At 36.4% G+C, this 22,237-nt stretch overlaps 4 protein-coding genes across 5 annotated transcripts; 3 read left to right on the plus strand and 1 right to left on the minus strand.

The window, feature by feature from the left end:
- The first annotated feature begins 1,488 nt into the window (after positions 1 to 1,488).
- On the plus strand, positions 1,489 to 7,621 carry LOC137729720 (probable WRKY transcription factor 14). 2 transcript variants are annotated; one of them, XR_011068029.1, is made up of 4 exons: positions 1,489 to 2,663; positions 3,577 to 3,717; positions 6,054 to 6,751; positions 6,923 to 7,621. XR_011068029.1 is itself a non-coding variant. In XM_068468727.1 (3 exons), exons 1-3 carry the CDS (start codon positions 1,978 to 1,980, stop codon positions 6,694 to 6,696), a joined length of 1,470 nt encoding a protein of 489 aa, XP_068324828.1. In that variant the 5' UTR covers positions 1,491 to 1,977; the 3' UTR covers positions 6,697 to 7,621. The 2 variants fall into 2 exon arrangements, 1 of the variants encoding a protein (XP_068324828.1); XM_068468727.1 differs by having other exon boundaries at positions 1,491 to 2,663; positions 6,054 to 7,621.
- A 4,440-nt stretch (positions 7,622 to 12,061) lies between these two features.
- LOC137729224 (uncharacterized oxidoreductase C663.09c) lies at positions 12,062 to 14,858 on the plus strand. Its single transcript, XM_068468086.1, has 6 exons — positions 12,062 to 12,410; positions 13,427 to 13,576; positions 13,819 to 13,912; positions 14,049 to 14,131; positions 14,218 to 14,371; positions 14,469 to 14,858. Exons 1-6 carry the CDS (start codon positions 12,231 to 12,233, stop codon positions 14,702 to 14,704), a joined length of 897 nt encoding a protein of 298 aa, XP_068324187.1. The 5' UTR covers positions 12,062 to 12,230; the 3' UTR covers positions 14,705 to 14,858.
- A 282-nt stretch (positions 14,859 to 15,140) lies between these two features.
- Positions 15,141 to 17,890, minus strand: LOC137729222 (pentatricopeptide repeat-containing protein At4g20770). Its single transcript, XM_068468085.1, has 2 exons — positions 15,374 to 17,890; positions 15,141 to 15,277 (listed from the first exon to the last, which is right to left on the minus strand). Exon 1 carries the CDS (start codon positions 17,868 to 17,870, stop codon positions 15,540 to 15,542), a length of 2,331 nt encoding a protein of 776 aa, XP_068324186.1. The 5' UTR covers positions 17,871 to 17,890; the 3' UTR covers positions 15,141 to 15,277; positions 15,374 to 15,539.
- A 651-nt stretch (positions 17,891 to 18,541) lies between these two features.
- On the plus strand, positions 18,542 to 22,099 carry LOC137730019 (alpha N-terminal protein methyltransferase 1). Its single transcript, XM_068469088.1, has 8 exons — positions 18,542 to 18,815; positions 18,935 to 19,082; positions 19,283 to 19,341; positions 19,879 to 19,998; positions 20,291 to 20,392; positions 21,067 to 21,121; positions 21,307 to 21,404; positions 21,804 to 22,099. The coding sequence occupies exons 1-8, from the start codon at positions 18,552 to 18,554 to the stop codon at positions 21,927 to 21,929; spliced, it is 972 nt and encodes a 323-aa protein (XP_068325189.1). The 5' UTR covers positions 18,542 to 18,551; the 3' UTR covers positions 21,930 to 22,099.
- Positions 22,100 to 22,237: the final 138 nt, after the last annotated feature.

A 22,237-nucleotide genomic window follows, 5' to 3' on the forward strand; every position in this document is an offset into this window, starting at 1 on the left:
GATGTAGTAGTAACAATAATTTCGATATTACCTATACCATATATTGATGTTTTTCTTTCGATTTAAAAAGGTAACTCGTCATTGTTCTAAAAAAAAAAAAAAAAAAACAAAAAAAAAACAAAACAATAAATTGTAATAAAACATGTTCAACGAGCTCCCTCCTCATAGTTCTTTGCTAAGTGTAGGGATCAACTCTTACTCAACAAAACGAGAAAACGATCACAATCACAAAAAAAAAAAAAAAAAAAAAACCAGATTGGATGTGATATAATTTGTATAAAGGTCACATGAGTACAACCAACTAGTTAAGATCTCAGTTAAAAATAAATGTAAAATGATTGAAGAGGTCTAAAATGTACTAAACCCTAATGTAATAGTTGAATTCTCTAGTATATGGGTATATAGCTTACATGCACTTAAACCCTTCAATGATAGTGTGTAAGTGTAATTATAAGATATGCTTACAAGACAAGACAATACAACATTCCCCCATAATCTCGTTTCTTGAGAAATGCTAAAGAGACTCTTAAAAGTGGGACTCTCTATGAACTTTCTACCACCTCTTGAGAAATGCTAATTAGGAGACTCAAAAGTGGGACTCTCTATCACCTCATATTTTTTACACAATGTTTTATAATGTTGGCACGGAAGTTAACGTTAAACTGTAAGGTGACAAAGAGTTCATGAAGAGTCTTATTTTGAGAGAGTCTCATTTCTCCTCATTTCTTTGAAGGTTGGGCGGGTCCTAATAAGCAACACATGATCACCATCAAAGATAGATGTCATATTTGTCGATTTGCTCCCTGAACTTGTATGAAGTTGCCAATTTCCCCCTTGAACTTTAATTTTAGCTGATTACCCCCTTGAACTTTTATAATTAGCCAATTTCCCCATTGAACTTTAATTTTAGCCGATTATCCCACTGACCTTTTATAAATAGCCATTTCCCCCCCCCTCCCCCCTTGGCATTAGATTTTTAAAAATTCCATCCATCTTGATCACGAAAACAACTATATGAGGGCAAAAAGAATGAAAAAATAGATGAATGAAAAATTGAATGAAACTTTTTAAAATCTAACGCCAAGGGGGGAATTGGCTAATCACAAAAGTTCATGGGACAATTGACTAAAATTAAAGTTCAAGGGTAAAATTGGCTAATTAAAAATGTTCAAGAGGGTAATCGACTAAAATTAAAATTTAAGGAGAAAATTGGCAGCTCTATACAAATTTAGGGGCAAATCAACAAAAGAAGGATGAAGGCAACTCAAATTTGAAAGAAACGAAGAATAGTTGTTCAAGTTTCGAAACGTTCCTCCGAGAAATGCGGATACTTGCCGCCTCTTTACTTTCCTATCACTTGTTTCTGAAACAAAGGAAAGGATTTTTTTTTAAATTTTTTTTGGTAAAGGTCTTTCTTTTATCTTATGACAGAGAAAATACACATAATATTAAATTAACAAGTAAAAAACAAGCACTACAGTTAGCTTGATGATAATTAGTTTGTCATTAGTTATTCGGCAATTTCATATTAAACTCTCTCTCTATCTTTCTTTTGTTGCGTATGGAGAAGAGCTGTTTTGTATGAAAAGTCAGCTGCCTCTCGAGTCTTGATCTATTCCATTTCTTCGTTCCAAACAATTCTCTCCTCCTTCATCATAACTTTGTTTTTGAGAAGAACAAAAGAATCCAACATCAGCCTTCAAAAACCACATCTTTGCTCTCCTGCTCCTAATAATCAAAACCTTTTTTTTTCTGCATATCAGTCTATTGCGAATTTTTCATTGGTTTTACGGTGAAATCTCAACTTCCTCCATCTACTTAAATAAATTAGAAGCCACCCAAATACGAAGGCCAAGAATTGCATGCCCTGTAGTTCTCTTTTGGTGCAGATTTAACCTCCCAATACTACTACGAAAGGGTTCAAATGACATACTTAAACTTGAAGCTGCAACTTTTGCCTTAAGAGTGTATATTATCATGTGCAGCTTGTTCATGCCAATTACTAGGATGGAGAATTATCAAGGTGATTTAACCGACATACTAAGAGCTGGTACAACTACTGCTAACATTGAAGCTTATCCGTCTGATCATCGAGAACCTCACACCGACACGTGGCACTTCCCATCGGATCATCCCATGATATTTCCATCATCTTCATTAGCCATGGAAGAAGAAGAAGCTAAGGACAACTTTGGCGATCCATTTTCGTCGTACATGCGCGATCCGCTTCTTAACGAGCTAGACATATCAAGCTCCAGCCTTTTCAGCAGCCCCAGTTGTACAGCTCGTGTGGAGGAAGGTGTCACAACTACTACTTTTGGTGGCGGTGGCGGTCATCATGTACTTAGTCTTGGGCATCACAACCATCAAAGTGGTGGTGTTGTGGTTGATGGAGATCCAATAAAGAGGCCTTGCAACATATTCTCACAGATGCTACAGATCTCTCCAAGTGCAAAGATACCCATGTCGTCGCGTGATTCGCCGGTGATCGGTGGAGCAGTGTCGTCGTCTCCTAGGGGGATAAAAACCTCACCAGATTCTGCTGCCATGGTTGCAAGCGACATGATTATTAATGGGAACAGCTCATCAGCAGCAACAGGTTGCTTGCTCGGGAACACCGGGATGCAGATCTCATCTCCACGGAATCCGGGGATCAAGCGAAGGTGAGGACCCATGAGAGAGCATTTAATATTTCTTACAACTTGACCATGATTCCATGAATTAATTATTCTAATTAGTACTTAATTTCTGCTATATAAATTAATCCTGATTAGTAGTTAAGTTTACATTATCAGTATCATCATCATCATCATCATTTTATAGATCAACAACCTTGATGACAAAGTGCCTTTATGCAACTTGGGTTTTGATTTATACATGGTGAAGATCTAACAATAGGGTTTGTTATTTAAAGCATTTCTAAGTTATTATTAATACAAATAGGATTTAGGGTGTAGTCAAGTTAGTTAGAGCGATATATATGCAGAAAAAAACATATATATATATGCTTTATGCACTCAAGTTCGAGTCCATTTTCCTGTAATTTAGATAAATTTTGATTGACTGTTGCTTGTATAAAAGAAAATATATCAATATTCTTAGGTTTGACTAGCTCTAAAGTCTTCAGTCTTGAAGAGGGAGTAGCTCTCTAAGACTGTTTTCCAGGTGAGATTGATAAGTAGTGTCAAGTGCCAACATTACTAATTAGCATGTAGATACCTAAACACGATATGCATCTTTGTCTTTTTGGGGTTTAATCAAACCTCGAAAAGGTATGGGGCTTTGCTTTGTGTCACAATAACAATCGCACACTTAGCTTTCATCTTTTATATATCTGGGAACTACTTTTTCTACCCCAATCCACACCGCCTGAAAGGATCGATCACTGCTTTTCGATTGGTATTGGTCTCCTTTGGAATATACCATCTATTACTTCATCCTTTCAATTTCAACAAAAACAGGGATAGAAAATGAGATATTTCATTCGCTCCCACCAATCTAATTTAAATAGTGTGTTTAACTTTTACGTAAGATATTTAATCATACTTAATTATCTTTAATTATCTATATGAGTAGGAAGAGCCAGGCAAAGAAGGTGGTGTGCATTCCAGCGCCAGCGGCTGCAAACAGCAGGCCTACTGGAGAAGTAGTTCCGTCTGATCTGTGGGCATGGAGAAAGTACGGTCAGAAACCCATCAAAGGGTCACCTTTTCCAAGGTTAGTAAGTTTCACTTGTCATCATTTTTCTATATACTAGAAAAAAGTTTCACATTCACTTGTCATATAATCAGTGTTTTAAAAGGCTCGCCTCAAGGCGCGTCTAGGCGGCCTTTGAGGCTGGGTGTCAGTGTTCCTGCCTTTGTTTTGAGGGAGTGAGCAGAAGGCTTTGCCGGAGCGCGTCTGGGTGGTGGAGATGCGCCTCATGGCGTTCATTTGGGCATTGTTCTTCTTCAAAATCCAGGTTTTCCGAAATGTTTTATGCCATTCTAGTTTCAACGAAGAAGAACGAGAGACTTTCTCTCTCCAAATCCCATAAATTTTCATAATAATTACTCCACTCAACCTTTATTTCATTTTAAATACCCTATAAAAACTCCACTCAACCCTTTATTTTCGCCATTTATTTCATTTTAAATACCCTATAAATACTTCACCTCATTTATTTCATTTTAAATACCCTATAAATACTCCACTCAAACTTTTATTTTCCTTTAAATTCCCATAATTATTGCTTTATATCATTTTAAATACCCTATACTACTCCACTCAGCCTTTATTTCCTTTTAAATTACTTATAATTGCAACATTCAACCTTTATTTTGCTTGAAATTTTCCTATAATTGTGACCATTCATCCTTACTTTCCTTGAAGTTCTCTATAATTGCCTACAATAAAATAAATAATCATAACATTTTGAGACTATATGACATAGTTTCCAAGTACAACTAGACTTAGTAATAAAGAAGATGATATTATCTTTGATTTAGTTATAGTTATATTTGTTTTTACAAAGTATTATATTGTTATAAATATACTTATATATAATATATGTTAAAATTTTAGGTTCTGTGAGGCGTTGGGCTATCCATTGGATGCCTCGACCACGCCCCCGCCTTTTAATACATTGCATATAATAAAAAGTTCCTATGTAAGTAAAACTAAGGATTTGGATTGCATATCTCACTGACAACCATGAAGGGTTGTGTCTCCTTTTCTTTGATCATATCTACCCACTTAATTCAAAATTCTAAGTAGGGTTTTAATGCATTACGAGTGAAGTGCCCTTATATTAGTCCGATAAAAAAATTTGTGCTTTGGAGTATGAGAATCTTTTGGAATTTTAATCGTTAGATCATAATTTCTGTAATTTTTTAATAAAGATTTAACGGTTTAAATATTTGGATTATCCCATACTCCATAGCACCATAGGAGTTCCTAGTCTGAGTAGAGAGTGAAGTGGAAAATTAGGCTAGGGTAAAATAGGTTTTTTCGCACTCTCATAAATTTTCTTTTATAGAACTGATTTTCGTACAACTTTTTCTTTACATGTATAGCACATATTTATTTATTTATGGCACTTGATAGAATAAAGAATTAAAGAGAACTAAATAAATTAAAGTGCACCCAAAAAAATAATGTCGAGAATCATCTCCCATCAAAACTCTAAACACGTACCTTTATTTTATTTTGAATGTGTTGAAAAAATAGGGTCTAATTGCTATATTAAATCATATGAAAAATCAAGAAATAATTTATGCAATTATATGTCAAACTAATGCTAAATGAACATGACATGATGGATCAGAAAAACCTAGAAAATACGGTTGAGGCAAGTGTTGGACACTTTGTCCTTAAGATAAGTTTACTCCCCACTACGGTGCTCATGGTTGTTTGGCGCATGTCTTCCAAGATACAACAACCACGTCCTTGTAATAGTAGCACTCCAAATCATAAGGCTCCATGAACCACGATTGTGTTGAAAACTCTCTCATATGAACTCAATGAGACTCTCTAATATTTAGTGCACTCTATGTATGATTATGTAAACAATGAAAAAAGTTATAATTCTGTGATTGTATGGGCCTTCCCTATTTATAGAATGTGAGATACCTCATTGGAAAGCATGTAATTATTCATGAAAATTCAAAAGTTGCAACACTTCATTTAAGCAGACATATCTTTCTAGCATAAGACTCCACTTCTAATTTCCATTCAATTAATAAATTTAATATAATAATAGTATTAATACATTTTCCAACAGAATGATTCTAAAGTACTGAAAGTTTGTGTTCTGAAAAATGTGTGGACAAAAAGAATAGTAAATTCATTATTACTCTATTTGCAACTAGCTAGCACAAAAACTCAGCTTTCAGTACCAGTCGGTTTTGTAGAATAACCCTTCAATGCGACTATTGTCAGTTGATATGTGATGGAAGCAATATAATCAAAGATTTGATCAACATAATCATCATTATAATCATAATAATCATCTATATATTATCAATGCCATTGAACTTAACTAAATCAGCTTATTTGTTTGATACTACTTGCAGGGGCTACTACAGATGTAGCAGCTCAAAGGGTTGCCCAGCAAGAAAACAAGTAGAGCGTAGCCGGACGGATCCAAACATGTTGGTAATCACCTACACTTCTGAACACAACCATCCATGGCCTACTCAGAGAAATGCCCTAGCTGGCTCAACCAGATCCCAGCCATCCAAAAACGGCGCTGCCGCCGCCTTGAAGGTCTCTCCCAATAGCTCTCATCAGCCTCTTCAAAAGCCAACTAGCCCAACAAAGGAAGAACAAAATGAGAATATGAATGATGATAACCATGTGTGTCCAACAGTTATCACCGCTGGAAGTGCTTCAACAGTGAAGGAAGAATTTGAGGGCATTGAGAAGCAATTAGAGCTTGATCTTCATCACCAGCACTTAGGGTTTGCTTATAGACCATCAATGCCTGATGAGCAGTCCAACCAGTCTCACCATCCTGAGGACTTCTTTGCTGATTTAGGAGAAATTGAGGCTGACCCACTAAACCTCTTGTTTTCACAATGTTTCTCAGCGGATGAGCAGCAGCAAAAGGCAGCCAAGGATGCAGCGCCCTTAGATCCATTCAATCTCTTTGATAATTGGTCAGGAGATCACAACACCAACAACACTTCATTTGGTGAAGCTAAGAGGCAGTTATAACAAGGCCAAGACTAATCACCATGAAAAGATATCGATCAACCCCCACTAAACAAGAGTTAAGAGTATACTCTTTTCAAGTTAGTTTTTGTTCTTTCCTTTTGGTGGTGCAGTTTAAAACCTAGTTCTTGTGGTTTGAATTGAGTTTTACATGTTGGGGTGGGGGGAGATTCTAACTTTTCTACCTTTTTTATAAGTTTTATAATTCTGGGTTCTTGTTATTTACCAGAATCGAGTCACGGATTAGGGAAAGAGAGATGATGTGAAAAGAAGAAAGAGAGAGAGAGAGAGAGAGAGAGAAGGTAGTTGCTTGATTGGGAGCAGAACCAATGAGTCCCACATTACTTTTGGAATTTTAGTGGATGGGACAGAAAGCTGAGGAACAGAAGGATTCTACAGTGGAAACAAGAACTTCCATCAGAGACATGACTGGAAAGCTCAGTCTCAGTGTGATAGAAGAGATTGATATGAAGATGGGACTTGCCTTTATTATTCATCTTTTAAAGTGGGAGAAATTATTCAACCAGAACCTTTGGTCATGTGGGTTGGCATTCTAAAAGAAAAAAAAAAACCAAACTTTTATTTTTATTGTTTTTGGTAAAGAGAGTGAAGGAAAAAAACGAAACAAAAACTTGAGAAGATGACAAAAGAATCTTAGGAAGAAAGAAAGAATTACTACAAAAACTCTTGACCTTTCTTATCAGTCTAGTCTAGGGATGTGTAATTGTGAGATAAAATACATGCCTTGGGTTCCTCATCTTTCTGTATCCTTTATTATCCATTTAAGTTATGTGCTTACTTTGGAGATTGCTTACTTAAAGTGTATTACTGTTACTTAATGGAATATTAGATTGTTTATTACTTTTTCAGAAACAATATTACTAAAAATGTTAGACAAATCATATTTATAGAGAGTATAATTCTCTCATCTCCTAATCTCGCTTTCCTTTAATCTCCTCTTATTTAAACTGTTGCGATTATACCACTTCTACATCTTGTTTTGAATTTTTTATATAGAGAATAAGACAAAAAGAAGAGTGTGAGAGGAGGAGATGGAAGATGATGGTAATAAGAGGGGAGAGAATCCTACTCCTATTTATAGATCACATACTGTGGTGGTTAATGGTTGAATTCTTTATTTTATGATGTAAAACAGGAATTCAACCATCAACTATATAAATATATTTTAAGTAGATTATCTCTCTCTAACATCACCTAATTACTATTCATGACCGGCTCTTCATGGTGTTTTTTAATCTATGATATACTGCATACGGGTTCCAATAAATCGATCAACTTGGTAGCGGAAGCAACCTTCACTCAGTTTATTGGGAAATGGTGACACCAAGTTCTGTCAAATGGACCAAATTATGTTATATTTTCACATATGCCCGTAACATTTGACACTTGAACAAAGAACAGTCCAAAATGTTCTCCCTTTGTGATTTCACATTCTTGATTGATGGGCTAAGAGTCATTATATGTATACGGAAAATTCGGTGCAACTGTGTTAATGGGAGTGACTGTAATCATGATTTTGAAAAGAAAGAATTGGAGTAATAATTGATGGCATACCATAAAGTTCATGACCATTTACTCCTCCTGAAATTTTTGGTAATTATTTTATTTCAGAGTTGTCTCATCACAAAACAGTCCTACAACATTTGAACATTTATATGCACTTGAAAGATCATTCAATGTCTTCATATATATAGATGTTTGGTAAAAGACCAATTGCATCAACAATGCATACATATACATATATATATATATATATATATATATGTTGCCACACTATTTTGAGAATGTGATGATAAAGTTCCACATATCAATTAGAGATTAAATCATATAAGGGCTTATAAGAGGTTGAGCTACTATTTATATTGTCAATTGATTTATGGTAGAACTCCAACTTTCCTCATGATATCATAGCATGTTGATTAACGGATGAAGCCCAACGGCTACATGTGTTCTATGTCACTCTGTTTATGTTGTTCACGTGTTAAACTTGAAAAATCATCACACTTGAAGGGACGTGTGAGAATGTAAGGACAAAGTCCCATCTCTTTAAGAGACCAAACCACGCAAAAACTTATAAAATGTTAAAACTACTTCTCATATTACCAATTAGACCCCAACTTTCTTCAACTTCCAGGTAGAGCTTTCTTTTTCTCTAGCTAACACTTCAGAAACTATTCTTTATGACATTTTCTAAGCCCTACTCTAACGAAGGGGAGCAAAAATAATAATCATCATTCTTAACTTGCATGCACAAAGTTCATGGATTTTTTTTTTGTTAAAAATAGTTCTCTACATTATGAGTAAGGAATCGTGATCTCACTTATAATTATTTTATCCACAAGTTAATATCGTCATATCTCTCAAGCTGTAAGGTTTATTTTATTGTGATCGCGAAAGTCATAACTCTAATGAAGCATAAGAATTAAGAAACTTAACAGAATTAAATACGAGAGTATATAAATATTTTTGTGCGTACACTGTTAACTAAGCAAGAAACCTAAGTTGCAGATTCCCTTAATCATGAAACGACTTTTAACATCTCAAACCTTTGCCACTCAATCTTCATGCCTCTCAGCTAAGTTTTCATCATTTTTGGTTTGAATATGGAGATCTCAACTCAAATTCAATGATTTAGTAGATAAAAAAAAACAAATAATGACTAAATTTGTTCTCTGATTTGCTGGTTTAATTTGTTCTTGGTTTCTAGTGAGTGGTTTGTTAAAAGTGTCATCTGTTTGCTCATTGTTTGTGCAATCTGATTATCAATTTGTATCAGAGTGTTGTTTTGCATAAACCCTCCTTTGTTGGTTGGTGATGGTTGTAACCAAAGATTATCTTTGGCCCCTAAATCTGTTTTCGCAAAAAAATAAAGGCTATATGTAAACATTAGTTGATGATTTTATATGGTATGGTACGGTACAGTAATAATTCGAAGTTTTGGTGAGAACATGTATTAGTTGGGCTTATCTTTTATATTGTTCGCCCACTATTATTGTGTGGGACCTATATTTTCACCGTCGGTCTCATCAACCACAATCGTTTTGAACATTACTACATTAGGGTTTGTTGGCCATATGTGACTTTGATTTTGTTGTAAATTTTGGTTTTTATTAATAATACTATTTTTTCATGTAATTAGTTCCATGTCATGTGTGGGTTGTGAATTCAAACATGTAAAAATTTAAAAGTACTATGGAACATATGTAAATATATACTAAAGGTGTTACACTACGGTCTAGTGATATCCATTTTCACTTGTAAGTGAGAGGTTTTAGGTTCGATTTTCGCCAAAGACGAACCAAATTATTATGACTAGCACATTTTCCGGCCCACTTGTGTAGATAATATATATCGTATATATTAAAAATATATATACTTAAGATTAAAGGTTTTGTTAGTATATATATAGTAGCAAATGTGCAATACATTTCACGATAATTGTATTTAACTATTCTCTTATTCCATAATTCTTAGCAATAATGTAACATGATACTTAATACTATAGTCTATATATTTCCCTCTTCACTTATAATTAAAAAAAATTAGATTTTAATATCGCAAGTTTATACTAATTTTTTCTCCACTCCTTAATATACATATATATATTTTTTATTAATAAACTGATTTGACCTGATTTGAAAATGATGATTTGCTTGGCTGTTGAGCTCCATGTTTTCTCCATTTCATATGATAATTGGGAATAAAGTAGAACCATTTTCTGTTTCCAAAAAAAAAAAAAAATTGGCCATGCATCAGGGACTTTTGATGGATTCGACGGTGGCCAATGCTTGTTGTGAGTTAACAGTTTAGATAATTATATAACATAGGACATCGTCAATGACTCAAATCATGGAACTTCAAATGAATAAGTGTCAAGGAAATTCCATGTCAGATCATGGCCTAAATGACACTTCTCATGATTACTCCATTAACAAATTAAGATTCTGGTTGGATTGAGAGTAAGGTGGCTGGCACTACTTTTAATCTATTTAAGAAATAATTTTGCCCACGATCATTAGAGGGTTGGTGCCTTTTTTTTTCATAATAGTGCCTTTACTATAGGTCCCCGACACTGCGTCTCAAATTCAAACCGTCCCACATCTTTCTAGTGTATATTATTAAAGTAGTAATATCGTTTGTATTAAAAAATAGAGTTTATTTGTTATTCAGTACTACAGTTTAGTGATATTTTTTTTCACTTGTAAGTGTGAGGCCTTAAGTTTGATTGTCGTCAAATACGAATTTGAACTAAATTATTATGGCTAGCTCATTGTGAGGCTTTATCCATTCTTCCATCCCTTAGTGTAGATAATATCATATGTATTAAAAAAAAGGTAGTGTTATCCACACACACATTTTTACTTCTAACACACCCCTCTCAATTTTCGACTGTTGGATCCAATGAATTGACGAAGATCAATGACCAGAAATTAACAAAAGTGTGTAGGGGTTAAAAATGGGTGTGAATAGCACTATCCTAAAAAAATTGAGTTTGCTCTAGTACGTTATTTTGATACACTCAATTAAGTTTACGCTTTTTAGCTAAAATGATCCGTGAGATTGGCATAACTCTTCACTTTGACCCTTGAGATTTCAAATTGATAGAACTGGTCCATGAGTTTGTCAATTGTCAATCATTTTGGTCGTTCCGTAAAAATATCTGTTAAACAAGGAGAAAATGACAAAAATACCCTGAATTTTTATCAAAACCATTTTGGCCCATTGTTTATTAAATTGAGGGTATTTTTACCATTTTGGTCCTTATTTAATATAGATTTTTCATGAAAGGACCAAAATAATTGACGATGGACAAACTCAGGGACCACTTCTATTGATTTCAAATCTTAGGAAAGTAAGAAGTTATGTCAATCACTAAGACCATTTTGGTTAAAGTGCCTCAAGTTTAATGCTCATGTTCAATTAGGACTTGAGCCATTTGGATTGAGGATTGAGGGTTGGGCCTCTGGTTCTATGGATTAGGTTTGTGTTAATTATACCCTAAATTTAATTTAATATTAACGGCAACTTCTGTTGCGTTTTAAAACAAGAAAAAAAAAATACTCATGTTCAAGCCTAGTAAAACTCACAGCCCAAATTCTAGAGTAACCCAAGTGTACAACAAAGTAGCCCAGATTGCAGTAGTCGGCCCTAAATAGCTTCTCTATTTGTTAGGAAAATTGAAGACAGTGCCAGGAGTTGAGCCCTTGGACAATAGAGTATGTTCGAATTCCGTCGATATCTAATTTAATATCTAATCTAACGGAAGTTGGATAAAAAAAAAAAAAAAAAACTGAAAAAACACTACAAAGGTGGAAGATTATCAGCCACAATCAAAGTGTTACGTTGCCAAAAGTTGCAATGAATGAGCTGTTTGTTGGGAACTTATTATTTTCATGGCTTCCTTCATTTCCAGTGGTTCCACATCCTAGTTTGCACTTTGCGGAGCTGGGAAAAGCAAGCTGCAAACATTACAGAAAGATCGGTTGGTCTCTTTCCGAATTGGTGGTTTGGCGAAGATGTACAAATTGAGACCCCTGTTGTTTCTGAACCAGCAGTGCTCGTCCATGGTGGCGATGAGACCTCTGAGACTGATGCGGATAATGAGCCAAAGGGCTTCACTTTCTTCTTCTGCTGGGAAATGGGAAGGTGGGGTTTCCATGGTGCAGGGTGCTTCCAGAGGAATTGGCCTGGAATTCGTGAGAGCCCTCTTTTTCTTTCCTCTTTTGCTTTATTCTACTATATGTGTCTATATAAAATTTCTGAGTTTTTTTATATGTAGCAGATATTCAATGTATATAAATACATACATACATACATACATATATATATACACATACATATATATATATACATATATATATATATATATATATATATATATATATGAGATATAATGCTGATTGATTTGGCAAATGGGTTGCTGTGTTTCATGTGGAGAGTATAGCCAGGTTCCGGTTTAACGGGTTGGGAATGCAGTAAAACTAGAATATGTGATCTTTGTAATGTTTACTGGCACTGGCACATACATGATCCAAAATGTCATGTCCTAGAGTAAATGATCTTCAGTTGCGTTTGAAGATGCCCTGAATAAAACGACAGAATTAAGGTTTGAAGAGGGAAAGATGGGAAAATTTTCGTCTATGGTTCAACGACAATTTGCCAATCTGAATACTTTTCTGTGAGTGTTGTTTATGGCTATCACAATGGTGGAGTTGCATTTATCATTTGAAGATTGGTTTCGCATCTCGCAGAACCTTTGTTACTCTGCAGGATTTCCATGTAATTGATCATCCCTAGACCTCTAGACGATATCTGAGCTCTTGTAATTTGTGTACACGCGTAACAAATTGAAATAGTCATATTATGCCAGAAACAATTCGTACGCACAATTTCTTGTGTAGGTTCTTAAAATGATACAGAGCGACGCGTATATAGGTATAGCTATATACTTCAAAGACTATCAAAATGATACAGAGCGACACGTATATAGGTATAGCTATATACTTCAAAGACTATCTAAGCTTTCAAGTCTCAAGACTACGTTCGAATCATGACACTTTTAGCTTTCTACTGCTTGAACAAAGTAATAACACAAGGTTTCTGTAACCATTTCTTCTTAATGATTTGGTTTTGAACTTTTGGTGTGATATGAGAGACTTGTGAATTTTTCTGCCTCAAAATTGTGACATGCTTCTTTTTCTGTCTTGTACAGGTTAAACAATTGTTGGAGAAGGAGAAAGGTCACGTTGTTGCTAGTTGCCGTAATCCTGAGGGGGCAACTGGTCTTCATCATCTGAAAAGCAAATTTGCCGAACGCCTTAGTGTTCTACAATTGGATGTGACCAATGAAAGCACCATAGAGGTTAACATTGTCCGGTTTTCTGCAATTTCATTTTGTTCTTTTGCTCCATTCTGAGGCAAAAGTAACCGTAGAAGTTAGATCAATTCGCCCTTTCCTTTTTCCGGTAACACTTTGGTCAATCAAGTTTAGCTTTTAGTTATGGATGCGTTAAAATATCATAATTTGTGGTACACTTCCTGTCTGTTGATGGAAAAAAAATTACGTTCTAAAGTTCTAAAGGTTTGTTTATTTATGCATTTCAGCAATCTGCAAAGTCTATCAGCGAAAGATATGGTTCTTTAAACCTTCTAATCAATGCATCTGGGATTCTTTCAATACCTCAAGTATTACAACCAGGTATACACATTAGTGAGGGATGCATCGACATTTGATTGTCTAATCACGATCTAAACCTGCAATATTTTTCTCACAAGTTAAATCATTTGTTGTCAACGCCGGACTGTCATTTCTATTATTTTACTTCCCAGTACAGAAACGACGTTGAGGAAAGTAGAGAAGTCATCGTTGATGCTTGCTTACGAAGTTAATGCTGTAGGTCCTGTTTTAGTGATCAAGGTATCCTCACTCTAAGCCTCGTCTTTCGAATTGGACTTGGTTTTTGAATCAAATGTTTATGGAGAATCCTTGCTTTGTGCAAGCAGCATATGTGGCCTCTCTTAAAGGACGGAGGCGGCTCTGGAACTGACAGGGATGTTGCAGTTGTGGCCAACTTGAGCGCCAGGGTGGGATCAATAGGGGATAATCGCCTTGGGGGTTGGCATTCTTATCGAGCTTCAAAAACTGCACTTAATCAACGTATGATTTCTTCCTTGTGCTCTCTTAACATCGCATAATTCCCCTACTAGTTTTCGATAGCAACTTAGTCATTCCTCTTATTGTTGTGGATTTGCAGTGACGAGAAATATATCGGTGGAATTTGCACGGAGGAAGGATCCGATCACATGCATTTTATTGCACCCAGGTACGGTGGACACAGATCTCTCCAAGCCATTTCAGAGAAATGTTCCTGAAAACAAACTTTTCACAACGGAATTCTCAGTACAGAAGCTCTTAAGCATCATTCTCAATGCAAAAAGCCATGATAACGGGAAGTTTTTCGCCTGGGATGGCCAGGAAATTCCGTGGTGACCGTTGAATTATTTCGATATCGGAAAGATGGATAAGTTATTATTGAGTTGAAATATGTAAGCCTTCAATTGATATCAGAAGCACAAACATACGTGGCTTTATTGTTTGACCTAAAGTAAATATTTGAACCAAAATCATCGTATGGTTGAAACTATTACGAAATCTTATGGGTTTACAGCTACTGTACTTTTGAGACGAGCTAAATTCTGTCTCAGACAGAACTGTGTCCGTACATATGAAGAGAGTTTAGTCCGCTACGAGATCAGGCATCCTGCAGGCATGAATTTCCTCTTTTCCTCCCCCGTCCATTTAATTGGGGCTGCCCTTTTATAAGTTGTATTCTTGTCGATAAAAAAGGAAACCCGCACTTAGTATGCAGCACTAGAACAACGGAACCTACGCTCTCTTTCCTTATCTGATTCAAGGGGTATCCCTGCTGTTGAGTTATTATGCTTTCATGTCTACAACATAGCACATCCGATTCTTACATAGCCGGCAAACCCCTCCCCTTCACTTGACCAAACCTTCCAGGGCTAACGAGGCTCTTGACAGAAGGATGCCGCGGCATTCAACCTGATGATGTCAAATTTCACGTAGCAAAATTAGAGGATAGAATGTTCATAGAAATTGTAAACAGACTCATTATAAAAAGGCTACAGCTTGACAGACCTTCTGTTTTATAGTTCCCGAGCTTCCACAAGGAGAATACCATATGATCCCATGAAGAAGCACTGAGGCATGCCCCTGTAGAAATATTTTGACTTTGGGCTAGGCATTATAGAAAGATTTTCTATTACTTGCTGCTTCAACTTCATCATCAACCACAACGAAATTATCACCCGCCATAGCCAGTTCGGTCTCCCTTGTTGTATTCAATCCAGCTATAACCTGGGTCCTTAGCAACCTGTGTATCACTCATTTTATCTCTCACTTCCCTTGCCTCGTCCCATCTTCCTAAAGAAGAATAAATATTGCCGAGAAGCACATAAGGGGCTGAATTATGTGGGGTCAAGCGGAAGAGTTCATCTGCTGCCCTTTTAGCTAAGCGCACATTAGCATAAACCCTGCAAGAGCTAAGCAAAACCTCCCATATAACTGGATCATCTTTATATGGCATCTCCTCTATTAGGACTTCTGCTTCGTGGAAGCGACCAGCACGGCCTAAAGCATCAATAATGCAAGTATAATGATCCAAATCAGGCACCACTCCGAGTTCTTTTTCCATTGAATTGAATATGTCAATGCCTTCGTCGACCAATCCGGCATGGCTACAAGCAGTCAAAACAGCAACAAAAGTTATACCGTCAGGTTTTTCACCCAATTCAATCATGTCCCTGTAAAGCAGAACGGCCTCATCTCCACGTCCATTTTGTGCATACCCATGTATCATTTCATTCCAAGTAACAGTATTTTTGCTAGGCATCATATCAAAAAAGTTTCGGGCCTCATCCACATCACCACATTTGCAATACATATCAATGAGAGCACTTCCTACAAAGACCTCATTCATATATCCATCTTTTGTCATCTGAGCATGAACCTGTTTCCCTTGAAACGAAGAAGATAGCTTTGCACAACAACTCAGTACAGTAGCATAAGTGAATTGGGTAGGAAGGATCTCATCTTCCCGCATATGCTTAAAGAAAGTGAAAGCTTCCTTATCTTGAGAATTGAGTGAAAGGCCTGCTAACATAGAGTTCCAACAGACAATATCTAATTCAAGCATACTATGAAATATATGCTTTGCCATTTCTGTCTTAGCACACTTTGAATACATGCCAATAAGTCCACTTGCAACATATATATCTGTATGAAAGGCTGCCTTTTGGGAGGCAGCATGAACCTCTTTTCCAGCCTCCAGAAGCCCCATTGCAGCACAGGAGCTGAGGGCAATTGCAAAAGTTGTTCGATCAGGTCGTACATTCTGGAACTGCATTTCCCTAAACAGCTTTATCGCCTCCTCGTGATCACCAGTCTGGAAATATCCAGAGAGAATGGCATTCCATGAACTCACATTTGGACAAGAAATGTTATCAAACATTTTGCGTCCACTTTTTATATCACCAGACTTGACACATGCTGCAAGCAAGTGTATGTAAGTAACCTCATCTGGTTCAAAACAGCAAGATCGCATCCTTTGCAGATATTCTATAGCTTTCTGACTCTGGTGTATCTGGCCATACCCGGCTATCATGACATTCCATGAAACATTACTAACTTCAGGTAAACTAGCAAAAACCTTCTCGGCACTATTCATATCCGCATTCTTTGCGTACAGATCGAGCAATGAATTGTTCACATGAAGGTCTCCGTCAAATCCAAGTTTAATTGTAAGCCCATGTATTTGTTGTCCGCTCACATTACATGGAATCCCATCATTCTGATCACCAACACCAAACTCGCCACCTCCTCTTTTGGCACAAACACCCAAGATGCTCGACAATGAGATAGAATCAATACGAACCCCTTTCCTACACATCATTCTAAACATTTCCACAGCCTCCATGACTCTGTCCGTCTGCGCTAACCCTCCCATCAAAGCTGTAAAAGTAACCTCATTAGGCTCATCCATGTCAGCAAAAACCTGAACCGCATCCCTAATAAGTCCACATTTTGCATACATGGAGAGTAAAGCATTGACAACATAGATATTCTCCTCAAGACCAATTTTGATAACAAGACCATGACATCTCCTACCATGCTCCACATCCAACAACGCTCCGCACGCACTAAACACACTCGCCAACGTGAACCGGGTAGGCATGAATCCCTCCAAAATCATTGTATCGTAAACCCCCAATGCCGTTTCTTCTTGCCCATGTCCAACCAAGGCACTAATCAGAGTATTCCACGAAACAGTGTTTCGCTCCGGCATTCTCAAAAACAACTCCTGAGCATCCCCTAAACTCCCAAATTTAGAGTAACCAGCCAATATGGCATTCCAAGAGTACACGTCTGGGTGCGGCATTTTATCAAACACTCTGTCTGCATACTCGATATTGCCGCATTTCGAGTACAATTCGACGAGGCGGTTGGAGAGGAAAGTATTCGAAAAGAGACCGTTGCTGCGTACTAGAAAAGCATGAATAAGCTTGCCAGACAAAAGGGATTTCTTGTCTATGCAACTCTGCAGGAGATTTGATAAACAGGTTGCTCTGCCTTCCATGCTTTTCAAAGCTTAGCCTTTTTTTTTTTTAACTAATGCTTTTCAAAGCTTAGAGACGTTGAAACTAGGATTTGGACGGATCCTTTTTGGGATCTAGGGATCAACGAATCGTTGATAAAAAATCGTGTTGTCACAATTTTTATTTTATTTTATTTTATATTTTTTTACGTAAAATAAGATTACTTTATTTTTAAAAATATAAAAAACATTTAATTAGTACCGCACGATTTTTTATCAATGGTCCACGTACGTTGATCCTTAGGATCCCGGAGGGGATCTGGCGAGGATCCAAATCCTTGAAACTATTTCGTGTGTTCAGAGGAGAAATTTTCAGTGTGTTGTTAATACGGTTTGATACACAAATATTTTTAGGAAAAACTAATGGAAAAAACTTAAAAATTTTGAGTTTTAATAAAAATGATAAAAATGTGTTGTAAGTAAATAGTACTAGAATTGACATTTTAAAGTAAAAATGTGATTTTTCGTTAAAATAAACAATACCATAATCTTTTCGTTAAAATTCCCATATTTTTAACGCTTTCTGTAATTAGTGTATCAAGTTGTGTTCTTGGCATGATCATGCCACGTCACAGAAGCTTAAGAATTGCCACGCAGGAACAAGTTATCTAGCTGGCATTCTTTCATCGTCATCGTCCAGATCATAGGTTTTCAAACTTTTTCATGCAGCATCACTCCATTTTATGCTCCCAGCTACTTTCAAAAGACTTCATCTTTGCCGCCGTGCGACGTTGTTTTGCCAAGGAACCGTTTAAAGCACCCAACAGCCGCCGAAATAGAACGGAAACTCGAGTGTCAATGGAGAAAGGTGGGTTAGACTCCGCCGGCCGAGAATTCAAGAACGCGGAGGAGATGTGGAGGGAGCAGGTCGGGGACGACCACAGCAAGAAGACCGAGTGGTACCGCCAAGGCGTTGGCTACTGGGAAGTAAGTGCTTTTGTCAACCTTCTCTGTTTTGGTTTCCGCTTTTTGGTTCGGTCATTTCGTCGAGCAGGTTGTGGGCATCGGGAAAGTGTGTGATGTTTTTGGTGTGTTTCGTTGTAAAGGGTGTGGAGGCGTCGACCAATGGAGTGTTGGGAGGATATGCGCAGGTGAATGAGCCTGACATAATGGGCAGTGAAGCTTTTCTTAAGCAGCTTCTTTCTGAGCGTTTTCCCGACTCTGCAAATGGCCAACGTCACCTTGTTGTTCTTGGTACACAAAATCTATCTTTCTCTATGTTTTTCTTTGTTTGAGTTGCTTTAAATTGTCGTATTTTTTTAATTTAGATTAAATAAGTTCACTTTTGTTCATCAAAAATGCAAATTTGAGAAGGGTTGCAATCCAAATTTTGGCTCTATTGGTTTGTGGTTTTAAAATCAGGCAAGTTCTTACCAGTATCTAAGTTTCTGCAGATTGTGGTTCTGGCATTGGCAGAGTCTCCAAAAATCTTCTCATAAGATACTTCAATGAGGTGAGTTTAGTTTCGGGACAGCACCTCCCTCTTCTACGGCCATCTTTCGATATTCAGTTTCTGTGAATTTCTTTTTATGTTACTGTATAAAGTTGAGGTCTTTGTGTGAACTTGTATTTCATGGTGTATGTTGTCCCTGTCAATCCCGAATTGTAGAAGCAAATTCAGGTAAGTTCCAAATGGATTAATTTAATGTGAAATGCATCCAAATGCTTGCATATGTTGAACATGGATGCTAGACTTTATCACGAGACCTCAAAAATACGTGTTGGTTCTTATCTTTCTAGCTTTTGGATTTATTTATTAGATGATAAGTGATAACTGATTTAGCTTTTCTTCACTTCTGAGCTTGAGTCAGGATATCTATAGCTTTGTATTGTTTTCATGTTTTGGATTTTCAGTCAGACTGAATTATTGTTTTTGTGTTACATGGAACAAACCAGTGCCACTAAAACTTGATAGAGCTTATTATCCTTCTTAACCTTTGCACGTTTGTTCTCTTTGATTGTTTATATCTCTGTTTTCTTGAAAACCCAGGTTGATCTTCTTGAGCCTGTATCTCATTTCTTGGAAACTGCTCGTGAAAGTCTGGCTCCTGAAAATCATATGGTCTCTGAGACGCACAAAGCTACTAACTTTTTCTGCGTGCCTCTTCAGGTAATATACTCGAATTCAATACATTACCAGAAACATTGGATGGTCTCAACACTTACAACCTGCTATTTTATTTCTTTGTTCGTGTTTAGATGGTGAACTATATCTCCCATATTAGTCATACAATGGTTTGCTAGGTTATTTTTTATTTATTTTTTAAATACCTGCCATGCAATTTTGTCAATCCAATGCACTCATGAAGCGTCTTCCTTTCTTAACTTTTTCTAAACATCGGTCTCTTACCTCGCTGACTCTTTTGGAAACCTCATGAACATTTTCTTGCTTCCATTTTTAGGAATTCACACCAGAAGCAGGGAGGTACGACATTATATGGGTTCAATGGTGTATTGGTCATCTGACAGATGATGACTTCGTCTCATTCTTTAAACGGGCAAAGGTAAAACGGTTTTCTTGAATATCAATGTAAAACTATGTTTCAGATATCAAGGCATCTACTGCGATTGCATCACTATCATTTCATGATCAAATGTAGACTGTTCGCTATGGAATTGAACTTGAAGATCCACAATCTTCTGACCATTTACATCCACAAATTTATAAAATTCTGTGAAGCATTAATGTCTTCCTTAAATTTAAAATTTCTGTTCTTACTGACTTTATGCTCAGACATAGTGTTCAATTCATAGGACCATTCGGTCCCTTCCTCCCTCCAAACCAAAAACAGGAAAAGGAAAAAAGAAAAAGGAAATGGAAAAACCAGTGTACCATTACATGTTAACTTGGGGATTATTGGGTCAAAGAACCAGGTTATTGCTTATGTCCTCAGTAAGATGTAATCACTTATTTTTGTGCTATTAAGTGCCTGGGAATGTTTGATTTTATCTATTTGTTGTCAATCTTTGATAGAAGCACTTTGATGGCAGAATTATTCCTATTATACTACCACTTTTTTACGTCCAGTCAAATTTATGCCCTTAACATGTTGCTTTGTAGTTTATTGGATTGGTGCCTCTGTAATAATTCTATTTATGGAAGAATCATGACCCCTATTATTGTTAGTTTTGTGTGTAGAAAGGTACTAACATTTTTATATGGGTCACCTGTTTCTAGGTTGGATTAAAACCTGGTGGTCTTTTTGTTCTGAAGGAAAATATTGCAAGATCCGGTAAGTTGCTTGCTGTTTCACTTCTTTCATGTGGTCATGGTAAAATTCTCATCTCACCTGTTTCCACTACTACTAATACCAAGTTTACCACGCCACAAAAAGTGTATTCATCTGCATTCTTTTTTTTGTAGACTAAATTAACAGAGAATAACAACTTCTTGTTGACTAATCGTATTGATTTGTAGGATTCGTATTAGACACAGAAGATCGGAGTGTCACTAGGTCCGATTTGTACTTTAAGGAGCTCTTTCGTCAATGTGGTCTTCATCTTTACATATCAAAGGTTAAATGTGAAATTTGTACTTTGTACTATTAGCTCTAGAATTTGATGCGGACCTTATCTGATGCGTTATGTTACTTTTATTTTCATTGTTTATTGCTGATAACTAATATAGTCTAGAAGTGAAGGAGAAATGATTTAAGTAGTGCATGGACACTGCTTCTTAATAGAATAACGTCATACGATACCTGTCAGACTTTTGCCAGTACTTTTTGTTTATCATATTAATGTCAATTTTCTTAATAAAGTGAATTAGACATCTCTAACTGGAAGAGAAGTACTCTAGCTGGTTTTGGTAAACTGGTTTATTTCATAGCTGTCTTTGAGTGAATTCATATGAAATATCTCCTTCCTTGCATCAAAGTCTTCTTCGCTTATAATTCCTGTTTTTCTTTACATCAGGATCAAAAGGGATTGCCTGAAGAACTATTCGCCGTGAAAATGTATGCATTAACTACTGAGTTGCCAAAGAAGGTTCATCGGACAAGATCTAAAGTGCAAGCCAACAGACCCGGAGTCATCAAGTGAGGAATCCCAGCTTGAACCTAACATATACACAGAATACTTTTTCTGGCAGTAATTTTTTGTCCTGATTTCTTGTAATTTGCCACCCCTTAATATTTACAAGAACCAGTTTGTATTCACCTGCAAGTTCTGTACTTCAATGTTCTTGATGATTCGAATTCATTGGTTATGTGCGCATTATTTTTCTACGCTGATGTTGTCTGCTGTCCGTTACAAAGCATAATACAATATTTTGTGAACTATAGAAGCTGTTGAAGGAGGAAAGAGTCATGAAACCGAATAAGGACATCGATCTCTAATAGCATGCCGAA

This window comes from Pyrus communis, chromosome 3 (assembly GCF_963583255.1).
Source record: "Pyrus communis chromosome 3, drPyrComm1.1, whole genome shotgun sequence".
Lineage (NCBI taxonomy): Eukaryota > Viridiplantae > Streptophyta > Magnoliopsida > Rosales > Rosaceae > Pyrus > Pyrus communis.

Excerpts from the sequence above, each read along its gene's own strand:
- LOC137730019 (XM_068469088.1), top strand. The coding sequence starts at position 18,552 with ATGCAGCATCACTCCATTTTATGCTCCCAGCTACTTTCAAAAGACTTC. Across the intron at positions 19,342-19,878 it reads TCATAAGATACTTCAATGAG|GTTGATCTTCTTGAGCCTGT; the intron begins GTGAGTTTAGTT and ends TTGAAAACCCAG. Across the intron at positions 21,405-21,803 it reads TTCATCTTTACATATCAAAG|GATCAAAAGGGATTGCCTGA; the intron begins GTTAAATGTGAA and ends TCTTTACATCAG.
- LOC137729222 (XM_068468085.1), bottom strand. The coding sequence starts at position 17,870 with ATGGAAGGCAGAGCAACCTGTTTATCAAATCTCCTGCAGAGTTGCATA.
- LOC137729720 (XM_068468727.1), top strand. The coding sequence starts at position 1,978 with ATGTGCAGCTTGTTCATGCCAATTACTAGGATGGAGAATTATCAAGGT. Across the intron at positions 2,664-3,576 it reads AATCCGGGGATCAAGCGAAG|GAAGAGCCAGGCAAAGAAGG; the intron begins GTGAGGACCCAT and ends CTATATGAGTAG. Across the intron at positions 3,718-6,053 it reads AAAGGGTCACCTTTTCCAAG|GGGCTACTACAGATGTAGCA; the intron begins GTTAGTAAGTTT and ends TACTACTTGCAG.
- LOC137729224 (XM_068468086.1), top strand. The coding sequence starts at position 12,231 with ATGTACAAATTGAGACCCCTGTTGTTTCTGAACCAGCAGTGCTCGTCC. Across the intron at positions 13,577-13,818 it reads CCAATGAAAGCACCATAGAG|CAATCTGCAAAGTCTATCAG; the intron begins GTTAACATTGTC and ends TATGCATTTCAG. Across the intron at positions 14,372-14,468 it reads AAAAACTGCACTTAATCAAC|TGACGAGAAATATATCGGTG; the intron begins GTATGATTTCTT and ends GTGGATTTGCAG.